The following is an 11729-nucleotide window of genomic DNA, read 5'->3' as shown; positions in this document are numbered from 1 at the left end:
AATAATTTATTAATGAAATTATTATCGTTATTAAATGACTAAACTGAATAAAGAAAATACTACTAAAAATAATGAGAGTGAAAATTATTATTGTTTGTGGTTTCAAATCCATATATTCTTCATTTATTTGGTCATTTTTCATTTTTAAAATAAAAAAAGATAGTGATCATTTTTAACTGTCAATATATTAATTTAACTATTCTAAAATTTTAAAACATAGACGGACATCAAGTTTCTAAGGAAAAATTGAAAAAATGACCAAAATGATATGTTTAAAAAACATAAAAGATCAAAATAAAACTTTTAAAATATAATATATCAAAGCAAATATTTGTAAAACATAATAAAGGAAAGTGACATTAAACCATTTTAAAGTTTAAAAGTTAATAGAATGCTAACATTTCTAATGAAAAAATGAAAAAAAAAATTAAAATGATATATTTTAAAAACATAAAAGACCAAAATAAAACTTTAAAATTTAATATATCAAAACCAAACGTATGCAAAATAAAACAGATTAAAAGTGAAATTAAGCAAAGAAGCTAAGACTGTCACACAATAAAAGACAAAAAAGGTCAAAACCGGAAGAACGCTGTTAATTCTATAGTAAAAAGAACTTGGATTGTTTCTGGGCGACTGTATTGTTATAGATAGATAGATATAACCTTTTGCTTCATTTTATATAATTGTGCCACTGAATTTGGTTTGATCGCAAAGTATTAGGCTTTAATGTAAATTCAGGGATTGAATTGGGATTTTTAATATTTATTAAGATTATAAAAAAATAAAATATGATAACAAAATTCAATGATATTTAATTACTTTTCTTATAACAATTTTTTTTTGTATTAAAAAGATGTACAAATTTTGATGAATTATTATGATGAAAATTTTATGTGGCTAATATTTTTTATGACGGGTTTCATGTGTTCTAATTATTTAGTCAATTTTTTTAACAACATTTTGCAAAACCTCCCAAATTAATTATTTATTTAACATAATTTATCACACCACCAAAATTAGGTATTTTATAATCAAGATTATTAGTGGTAGCCACGTTGGAGGCTGGGTTGTTTGGGATGATCTTTCTATTGTTTGGGATGGTTTAAGTTGTAAGTTTTAAAAACAATAACCAATTTTTATATTTTAAATGGGTTGAACCGCATTTTCACTTTTAAAAAAAAACATTAATGCTCATGAACGTCAAATTACACGAGAATAGCAAAAAACTTGAAAGTACAATATTACGGCCACAATGTGCACAATTTAAAACTTAATTGGCTAACTTTTTTGGTTAAGGATACACACATCGTATTCAAACTTGATAGAGTTGAGCACAGTTTACCACAAAATTCAATTGGGTGTTCCGGGTACTAGCATATAGATCCATGCAACCTAGGTCTTGATCGACAACTAGTTGACAAATTTGGAGATTAATTAATTTTTGGAAAAATCATTATGTTCAGAAATACTCAGAAAGTTAACAGAAACACAAAATATTTATCTAAAATAAGCTAAAACCAAATTGTAATGGCAATTTAAAGCCAGGGAATTGATCAAGACTTTAGTCTCGCATCTCAGTGAGGCACCATCTTTTCATATAATTTTATGTACCAAAAAAATAAATTAAATTTCAAGTTGAAAGAAAACAAAGTTTCAACATTAAATACCAGAATAAATAATTGTCAACAAACAAAATCTAAGATTTTGCAAGACCAATTTGACATGCCATCTCTTCTTAGTTCTCTGTCTACTTTTTCTACAATGAAAGAATCAACCATAAGACGACGACAAAAGGAAATATAAGACAGAAAGTGACAACTTATCTCACAAGGTAAAGTAACCAAAAAAGTGTTTCTTTCTTCCCTCTATATCAAAAACATGAACACACGTTTAAATTCAATCTGTGGTAGAATTCACCTAACGGATATATCCCAGGATGAATCAACAATCTCTCAAAAGCATGCTTCTCACAGGTCACGATCAATTAGCCAGGTCAAGAATGCTTCTCCAAGCACCCCAAAGGACAGATTTAATATACCTCCAATGCAGAAAGAAATGGTCGTCACTTGTGAGACAAATAGCAGATCTGACTTGCTTATTTAGCCAGGGAAGCTGCCAAAAGGGAATCAATATACAAAGTTGATAAGTGATTATGTTCAGATCACTGTATAAATAGGAATTTAAAACAAACTCTGCCTTCTTGGCACTAAAACAGAATTTCAAGGGCAACATTACAGTAGTCAAAGTCAAAGATACTAGATATTCATAACAAAAAATTCAGTGTCCATTGATAATCCTTGAAAAACCACCAGATTCAACTTAGATTTCCTAAAGAGGATCACAAGCCATGCATACCTATATATTATGATTGCTGCACTTGTCGAGATATCTGCAGCATCCATTCAGCATACCCACTGTTACCACCCATCTGGTCCTCAACAAGGTTTGCAAGAAGGAGGAATCCCTCTTTGGGCTGTTCACCTTGCCTCACAAGGTGGCACAACTGGTAATATGCACGATCTGTATTTCTCAACTTCTCAAGTACCTTCACCAGCCTCCTTGACATTTCATTATCATGCTCACTGAGAGTAGTCTGCTTAAAGAAATAAAGCATACACACAGCATCGGATTTGTTCAATTAGATAAATAAAAGAGGAATACCCAAACATATCTACTCTACTGTGATTTGATGCTACGAATTGGCATATAAGAAGTTATTCAATGAGTTAAGAATAATATCCATCAATATCAGTGCATCAAAAAGTCGATCCTTATCAAAAAAACTTGTATAAGATAAATCATAGTTATCAAACTCAAATAGCGACATTTATCAGCTGACCCCCAAAAATGTTATAGCAGGATGGCTACTATTTTGAAATTTTTAAACAAATTAAATAATTTATTCCATGTGCATATAAATGCTCAAAAACAAAAATACTCAATTCATGACATCCATATTTAACAATAAAAAGTCATAGGTCTTATTCTTAAGCAAAACAGAGAAGCAAATAACAACAAAATAGAATAGAAATGAATTTGGTTAAGAGACTAAAAAAAAAAGAACTCACACTAGAGAGACAAAATTAAAAAAAAAAAAAATCAAAAGTCACAAATCACACTCTTCCTATCATTTATTGATATTTTTCAAACTACTCCATTTCATCCTAGGCTTCACCAGTGCACATGAGGAGGTTAAGAAAGCAGCACTCTATTAAATCAGTCCTTGAGATAATGGCATGGCCGTTGCACGGAGAAAAGAACAGAGATGGTTCAGGGAGTGCTTCAGAGTTTAAAACAGAGAAAAGAATGGTGGTTGGGTGTTGCCAGAAATACTGCCAGAAGTGAGCGGGTGTTGTTCAGATCAGACAGAACCCATAGAAGGGTAATCTGGGTAGACAGGTGTTTGGTCACACAGGAGAGAGAAGCATGGAAACTATATCCAATTAATTTCTTTTTGTTTTTAAGTTTTGAAAAGGGAGGAGGAAAATCTCTACTTTGCCCCCAAGAAACCCCCAAAACTTCAAAGCATTGCAAAATGGGATTTCAAAATGCCTCCTTGTAGCACCACAATAGCCGGCTATTTTCACCGTGATTGCAACTACAGTAACCATTCAAAAATGCACCATGATTCAAACTTTGTAGCAGCCCAAGGCAGCACATCACCGCTACACCACTATAGCACACTATCAATGAATGTCACACAAAAACTGGCCATTGAATTAAGTGTTCAATCATGAAGATGATGCTCATCATAGAATTTCATAGTTTATTATAACTATTGTATACTTAAATGAAATCACATGGGTAACCTACACTATTCCTTTTCAATTCTAATATAAAAATATCAAATATTAAAAATCCTTATCCCATTGAGTGAGGTTGGCTACAGTGATCACACAACACCATTCGGCTACATGCGTGCAAGATCAATGTGAACAAGAGATAAAAGTTAGAGAGAAAAAAAAAAAGAGGATGTATCTGCTCAATGTGACAACCTATAATAAACTCTCTGCCTTGAAAAATACCTATTATGAACCTATTTTTGTATAGCAAGAATATAAAATACCTTTGATAATTCTGCAGCAAAGTCTGCCCCAAGTAAATTCTTTGCTATATCAGGTGAAATCACCCTACCAAACCATATAATGAACCGGATGCCATCATCATAAATATAAAGACCTCTAGAGTCTAAGCTCTCCCCAGTCAAAGGTAACCTTCTCTCAACACTTTTTAAGTCATTAGCCTGTACAGATGCCTAGAACACAGGAGGAATTAATAATTCATGCATCTGACAGTTTAACCACATTATTGGTATCTTTTTAAGGTAAGCAATGTATACCTTCAGAAGATATTCATCAAGTCGAATCAAGCTAGGATAGAGAAGTTTCAACAGTCTTCTTATTGATACAGTCATCATTATGTGTCCTGCTGCACATCGTTCATCCAGTGGAACATCACCATACCCTCCACGTAAAGCTGTTGATCTACAAAGGGCTAATCCATACAACATTAAGAACTTTAAAGACTCAGGATATATCATTCTGTTTGCCAAGCGATGTTGCACAGCATAAAGATTTCGATATTCCCTGAGGGCTTTTACAACTCTTAGTTGAACAGCACTCCGTGCATCTTCCAGTTTTTGGGACAATGTTTTCTCAATTGCTGCAATTATGAAGGAACTCTTTAAGATAAAAAGCAACTATCATCCATCACATATGATGTCACTAGACCAGAAGTCCAGTTTACCTACCTAGCCTACTTAACAGTGATACAATTGCACCAGTATCAGCCAGCCGATATATATCTGCTAACTCTGTAACTACTGGAACTGCCATTGTGTGTACTCTTATTCGCCTTTCACCACAAGATGCAGTATATCTATTTTTTTGTTAGGGATGAAACTTGCTTTGAAACAATTTCACATCTTAAATATCCTGACTAAAAATGAATATCAAGCATAACAAACATCCAGATAAATGTTAAACAGTGGATGAGAAATAGTAAAAACAAAGCATGATAAGATGAGCTGAATGTCCTACAAAAAATGAAAAAGAGAAATAAGATTAAATTTATTTTTTTGTACTTCCCAAGGAAACAAACTCTTGAAAAATATAACTGAATGTCTAAGGACAACATCTCAAATAGAGATAGTCATTCCTTTGGGGAAAGAATAACTTAAAAATATTTCAATGCATAAAAAGTGAATGAATCTCTTAACGTTAAAATATACCATGAAGACAACAATTTCAACAAGTAACATAAATGGATAAAGTACAGGAATGAATAAAAGAGGATAGCATTAGGTAGTCAATAGCCAACATAATTTGACAAATATCAATCATACGCTTTATGATAATACTTTTCAGATAAGAAAACATGTTATTCTTACATTACAATATAGCCATCTAGTATCATAAACATTAGATTAAAAATTATGATTATATTATAACTCATCTCAAAAGTTATCAAAGAAAGGATACAGCAATGCTACTTGTAAATACATTGTCTGAGTTGTCAACAATGTCTCTTCAAGTGATAACTGCATGGCAAAGGCTTTATCACAATCTACAGCAGGAAGTGCTAACAAATCGGTGGACCTCAGCATGAAGTTTCCATGATAAGTTGTGAAGCGAACACCTAAAAATATAGGCAATTATCAGCAATTTTATGCATGTTGCATGGAACAGCAGATAAACAAAAGGAGGCAATGAAGAAATGTATTTTCAATATATAAAATGGATGCACAGACCTTTTGCACATCTAATGCGCATTACAGCTTCCCATGCAGTTTCTCTGGTAAGGTCTCTCCTCAATTCATGTCTCAATTTCTCCCCGTGAATGGCTGATTGGAAAGCTGGATAGTAATACACTTGACCAGCAGTATACTTTGCCAGAGTTCCTAAACAGCCAGTAAATTATAAATACATAATTCACTTTGTCAAGTATAGGATCATTAACATACCCAGGATATGTGCTTAGAAGAACACATATGCTGACCCTGGGAGTGGAATCAAATCTAACAGAATTGAGGAGGGAGGGGGCGCATTATTTACAGAATAACTAAACATCATGCATAATTTGCTAATTCAATTGAGCATTTGCAGGCAAGTAATTTTGGCAACACATCCATGGATGACAGTACATGTTGATATTCCACACTTCTATAACCACAATACCATCAAGGGAAAATATGGCAATCATTCAATTCCACACATCTTTAATAACAACACCATCAAGGGAAAATATGGAAGTCATTCAATGGTCAAAATAAAGTGATGAACTAACTCTGTAGAACTCTTAACTGTATACCAAAGTCATGCTGTCAAGTATCAAAGGGCAGAGTGCAATCATTTGTGTACAATACAAGGTATGTCTTTGCTATACTCCAAAAGCATTTTAAAATGAAGATGAGACAAAAGCAGATTTTAACATACTTCATAAACGCCTATAAAATCATGGGATTAAGACATCATAAAACATTGTTAAAATAGTTGTTTATTATCTGTTGTACAGCTTTATAAAGCTGATTTTTGTTGTATCTTTTTTATATATTAGTTGTCATAGGCTGTAGCCTTTTTCTCTTTTCTGTCCCTCTGATTGTCCTCTGTTCAGAACCCTCTTTTTATATATATTATACATCAGCTGAGAGAATACTCAGTGATTTTGTGCCAATTTTCACATCTCAAGTCTCTCAAGTAACATTTTTTACCCATAAAGAACCATCCATTAGATTTATCAATTAGAAGCCTTCCTATCCGAATTGAAAGGTGTGGCTCTTTTATTTTAGAGAATAAGAGTGTTGCATAATTTAGAAGAAACTGTAAAAACTTACCTAAGGAGGCTATGTCAGTGTACTTATCACTGAATGCATACACATTTGTTGAGATTTGGTACTTGGAAAACTCAGCAGCCATTTGTTTATAGAATGGATCTTCAGGCAGTCTCAGTCCATGCTCTTTGTCTGTCCCGTAAACACGAGAATCATCTCCACGTAACTTCAAGCGGCCAACACCAAGAGATGGGAGTGTGTTTTGAAATATTAACAATTTTCCTCCAAGTTGACTCTGCATACACATGCATGAAAAGACCACAACAAAGTAAGGATAAGAAAAATGACATTGTTAAATTTAGTTCTCAGTGGATGTAGTTCTCTTAAATTTAGCGAACTAGAGGGCCCACCATTCTGCATAGAATGTAACTTGCTTCTCTATGGTTCATCTGATTTTATTGAGTGACCTTTTGATAATGCAGTGTGCCCAGCAGTGTCCCAAGGCCACTTTTGGAGTTAGGAATTGAGCAAGGAATTAAATCTTAAAATATGTAATCTAACAGTAATTGTGTCAATTAATACCAGATTTATCCAATGTATTAAGTTCACTGCCTATTGAAAACAGGAAAAACAAACAAACAAACAAAAAATACCAACAGATATTACGATAAGAAAAAACACCATTGAAGGTTGAAAAGAGACTAACATACCATAACCATAAACGCAGCCTTGAGAGCAGGACCAAAAGCTGATTCCAAGTTAACATTGTCCTGAAACATGGTTGGCAAACTATCTAGGAAGGTTTCTACCACACTTCTTGATTCAGACAAGTTAACAAGAAGATCATCTGGCAGTGGAATAAATATATCATCAAGATCTGACACTACCAACATCTGTGGTTGAGTCAAGGAAGACTGCAAAAGCATAAGACAGAATAATTAGTATAAATTGAGAAAAGGCAGAGATATATTAATTGTGATAATACTAATAACACAGCAAACCTTCATGTTATAAAAATGTATTGTGCTGTCAAAAGTTGCAAACCCTATTTGCGTACGTGGAAAGCCGGGCAGCTCATCTAAGCATGACTTAATTGTATTGGCCACAACCTTCATTTAGGACAGTACCATCATCAGCACTCAAAATAATGTGCACTAAACACCTCAGAAATAGTTGGGACTTCGAATGAATTGTTAATTTTAGTAACCTCAAATGCAAAAAGCATTCAACAACCCAAAGTTGCCCAAAAATGTTTGTGAAGAAGTAAATGACTAACTGTTACTTCCAGGCAAATTTCTTTTTTAACACTTGCCCTTTATGTATAATAGGACAATTTTGTTCATGCAATATCCAAAAAAAACCCATTTCTAGAAAACTCATTTTCAGTAAATATTCCCAAAATAAAACTCAATACTCCAGAAGTAATTCTTTTAGAATTCATTCAATATGAAAGCAATCATGCACAAATTACTCAGACATGCTCATGAAGCATAATAAACAGAGGTTAATACGCAATCCTCAAATACACATAAGAAATAAACTCAACCAATTATTGTGAGTTTCAGCAGTAAATAAATTACTCAAAGGAAATAAAATTGAACGATTAAGATAATCTAAAAGCTATGATGCATAAAACTATAAATTTTAGTGAAAATGAAAACCATATTAACATGTTTTCTGGTGAGCAGACCATTTTCTTATCTAAATAAACTAATCTAAGACAAAATATGATAGCTCTTTTTTTATGGTAGCCGAAATCAAAATTTATCTGTAACTAGTACTAATCATGACTCTTTTAACTCACAAAAATAAGGCCATATGTTAACCAACAGTACAATTTATTATTTTTTCAAAAAAAAAAAACTGTAAAATCTATTAAAATGCCGTACAAGGTACACATTGGGCTAAAAGTAAAGAACATACCTCAATCATGCCACTTCTAACAGCAGATATGGAAACATCGATGAGGAAGAAATACACTGGTGGCATAGGAGGCCGCACCATGTACTCAGCAGGGGCAACAAATTCTACAGTCCCCTTTGTAAGTTCAGGTCGTTGATTTATGTCAACTCTTTTTCCAGTTGCATCTAATTGTGCATAATACTCACTAGGCACTGTACATAACACTCTATATTAACATCATTACAAAGATAATGTTCAAGTGTTCAACCAATTACAATATGCATAATATAATATATTTCACATAAATAAGTAATTTTCCGTGCAGAAATTCTTAATCATGCAAGAAGGTTAACTGTATAGTTTAACATGATAGCATAGCTATGGTCCATTTATCACGATGGTAATAAACACACAGTACAACTGACATGAACATATAGAGTCAGAAAAATCATAGAGCAAGTTTAGTCCCTCATGAAACTGAAACCTTAATCCACCTTGCAAAGGTAAACAAGTATGTGATTATGAAATGCCCCTTTCGGCACATCCAATACAATAATCATTATAATGCAAATGATACCAACAGAAATAAATGAATTTTCAGAGCTACCAAGAAAACAGTTTCTCGTGATAAAAAGGTGCTGGCCTGTTGGGACTAAATTCCAACTATTCTCTTCTTTTGACTTTCTTTATCTTCAAAAGCAAAGGATGAGGTTATGAAAGTAAAAAGTACCATCATTAAGCAAGGTACAGACGTTGCAACGAAACTTTCTTCCAGCTTCCGTAAATGTCATATAAGGATTCACATATGTGCGACATCTTCTGCAGCGGACAACACTAGCTGGAGCAAAATTAACTATAGGCACCTCTTCCTGAAAATAAAAAACAGTGAATAATTGAAAATTACATGACCTAGTATGTTTCTGCTCATCAAACAGGGTAAAGAAGCACTAACCCCATCAGGAGGCTCAGCAAGCGGACATACAACTGCTCCAAGAGGAAGATGCCACCTTGAAGCCAAGGACTGAGAGCTAGGAACTGCACTGGTTGTGAGTCGTAGATACCGGGGATTGCAGTTCATGGGATACATGTCAACCAAATTCTTTGGTTCAATATCACCTTCTAATGGCCGTGGAAGTTCCTTGGCATCAAATAACGGATCCATTGTTCCAGGACGAGTTTGCAATGTGAGTGCGTTGAAGTCTTCTGCCAAGCCCTGAACAGCACCCATTGGGGGCACAGATCCTGGCTGCTGCATTGGCTGGATACCTAGCGGGGGAGCCATTGGAGGCGGTGGAACATAGCCTCCTGGATGAGACAAAAAAGGAGAAGCCGCTGCAGGTGGGACAGGCCCAAAATTTCCTTGATTAGCAGGGAATGAGGAATGCATAGGTGGAGCTTGCATTTCAGGACCAGCCTGCTTACTCGGGTACCCAGGAAAAGATGGCTGAATTGTAGGTGGCGGAGGAAAATTTGAACCTAAATGTGCAGGAGCAGCACTTTGTGGCGGGGGAGAGCCCATTGGAACAGAAGGCATCTGTGGCTGAGCTGGAAGAGACGTGGGAAAAGGCTGTGCTTGACTAGGTGGAGATTGAATTGATGGTGGTCCCATTGGCAGCGGAGGACCACGTGGTTGCATTGTTGGGGGAAAGGACGGTGCCGGCGGAAACTGCTGAAAAGGCCCAGCAGCCGGTGAGGCATTTGATGGTCGCACGGGAAGCGGTACCGATGGATCATTGAACCTCCCTGGTGGTGCAGGTCTAAAACTGGGTGCCCCAGGTCTAACTGCAGCAGGTCCAGCCGACGAAAACGGCGTGGCGGCTTGCGGCGGAGGAGCTGGAGGACTAGGCCGAAAAGAAGGAGGCTCTGATCCAGCAACGGGACCGCTTGACGAAAAAGGTGATACTGTCTGTGCAGCGGCAAAAGGCGATGAAGCAGGTCTTGAAGGAGGGAAGGTTGGACGACCAGGATTTTCGGTCCCCATAGATTACTATAGAACAAACCAAATCAATTCTTCGCTCTAATTTAATCAAAACTTAAAACCTCTGTTCCATCACCAAGCCTGTAATTCGATGCACGCAATGTTCAATACATAAAAGTAACCAAACACAACACAGTGCAAATCAACAATAATTATAACAATTGGAAGCACTTTGGCACGGTCAACTAGTAAGATGAATGAGAATTGAACATAGTTTAACTTAGATGAAGAAAGATTATAGGAGAAGGATGCAGCGACGGAAGTGTTAGGGTTCTGAGAAGAATAGTATGAAGCGTAATGGGTGATTTGGATTTAAGTGGATTGTGATGTGACAGATCGAGAAAAAGAAGGGAGGGGAAGGAGAAGAAGTTGAAAATTGAGATCGAGAGAGGGTGACTCACCGAGTTGACAATTCCGATCGGAGACGCAGAGGGTGATCCGCACTGCACGATTGAGAAGTGATGGCTATTGAACTAAACTCAGGTAAGGAGCCTCTCTTCTGATACACCCAAAGGAAACGTGGTGAGAGCACCTTCCCTGCAAGGACTACGACTCTGCCAATTTCACCGTTCTTTCCTCTCTCTTTTTTCAGTTGATTGGCACCGCTCCTCGGATGTGGCTGTCGTTTGGGCTCGTGGTCCAACTTTTGGGCTGGACTACAATTCTGCAATTGTGATTCCGTTTTGCAAATCATTGGGAACTGGTAGGGGCACCCATCAATTTTACTGCTACACCCGGCATAATACGCGGAATTCCGTTTTTACCATTTTGTAAGCATAATACTAATTTTTATCTAATAATTAATTTGTTTACATATATAAATTGTAAATAAAAATCATAGGTTTCATAAGAATTTACATATGTAAAAAAATACCAAATTTATTTAATTATTAACTATTGTAATAAACATATAAACACATCATTCAATTAAATACCATATTTTTTAATTTTCAATCACTATAATAAACATCCAAATACATCATTCAATTAAATATCAAATTTGTTTAACTATTAATTACTATAATAAACATCTAAATACAACATTCAGTTAAATATAAAATTTGTTTAATTATAAAA

The 11729-nt window shown here is 35.0% G+C and overlaps 1 protein-coding gene across 2 annotated transcripts; it reads right to left on the bottom strand.

Moving 5' to 3' along the window:
- Window positions 1-1638: 1638 nt before the first annotated feature.
- On the bottom strand, window positions 1639-11284 carry LOC100791083 (protein transport protein Sec24-like At3g07100). 2 transcript variants are annotated; one of them, XM_006604719.4, is made up of 14 exons: window positions 11054-11284; window positions 9627-10733; window positions 9405-9543; window positions 8696-8886; window positions 7774-7881; window positions 7483-7686; window positions 6836-7067; window positions 5753-5902; window positions 5484-5640; window positions 4754-4881; window positions 4343-4665; window positions 4070-4258; window positions 2359-2599; window positions 1639-2115 (listed from the first exon to the last, which is right to left on the bottom strand). In XM_006604719.4, exons 2-13 carry the CDS (start codon window positions 10653-10655, stop codon window positions 2366-2368), a joined length of 3084 nt encoding a protein of 1027 aa, XP_006604782.1. In that variant the 5' UTR covers window positions 10656-10733; window positions 11054-11284; the 3' UTR covers window positions 1639-2115; window positions 2359-2365. The 2 variants fall into 2 exon arrangements, with proteins under 2 accessions (XP_006604782.1, XP_003553695.1); XM_003553647.5 differs by having other exon boundaries at window positions 2359-2596; window positions 11054-11281.
- Window positions 11285-11729: the final 445 nt, after the last annotated feature.

This window comes from Glycine max, chromosome 19 (genome assembly GCF_000004515.6).
Source record: "Glycine max cultivar Williams 82 chromosome 19, Glycine_max_v4.0, whole genome shotgun sequence".
Lineage (NCBI taxonomy): Eukaryota > Viridiplantae > Streptophyta > Magnoliopsida > Fabales > Fabaceae > Glycine > Glycine max.
The sequence above is the reverse complement of the archived record's forward strand: the minus strand, read 5'-3'. Positions and strand labels throughout refer to the sequence as shown.

What these genes read in the sequence shown, in the direction of transcription:
- LOC100791083 (XM_006604719.4), bottom strand. Translation starts at nt 10,655, where the DNA reads ATGGGGACCGAAAATCCTGGTCGTCCAACCTTCCCTCCTTCAAGACCT. An exon ending in CTGTACCTTGCTTAATGATG is followed by an intron (nt 8,887 to 9,404) that starts GTACTTTTTACT and finishes TGTTATGTACAG; the next exon opens with TGCCTAGTGAGTATTATGCA. An exon ending in TTAGAAGTGGCATGATTGAG is followed by an intron (nt 7,882 to 8,695) that starts GTATGTTCTTTA and finishes TCCTAAATGAAG; the next exon opens with GTTGTGGCCAATACAATTAA.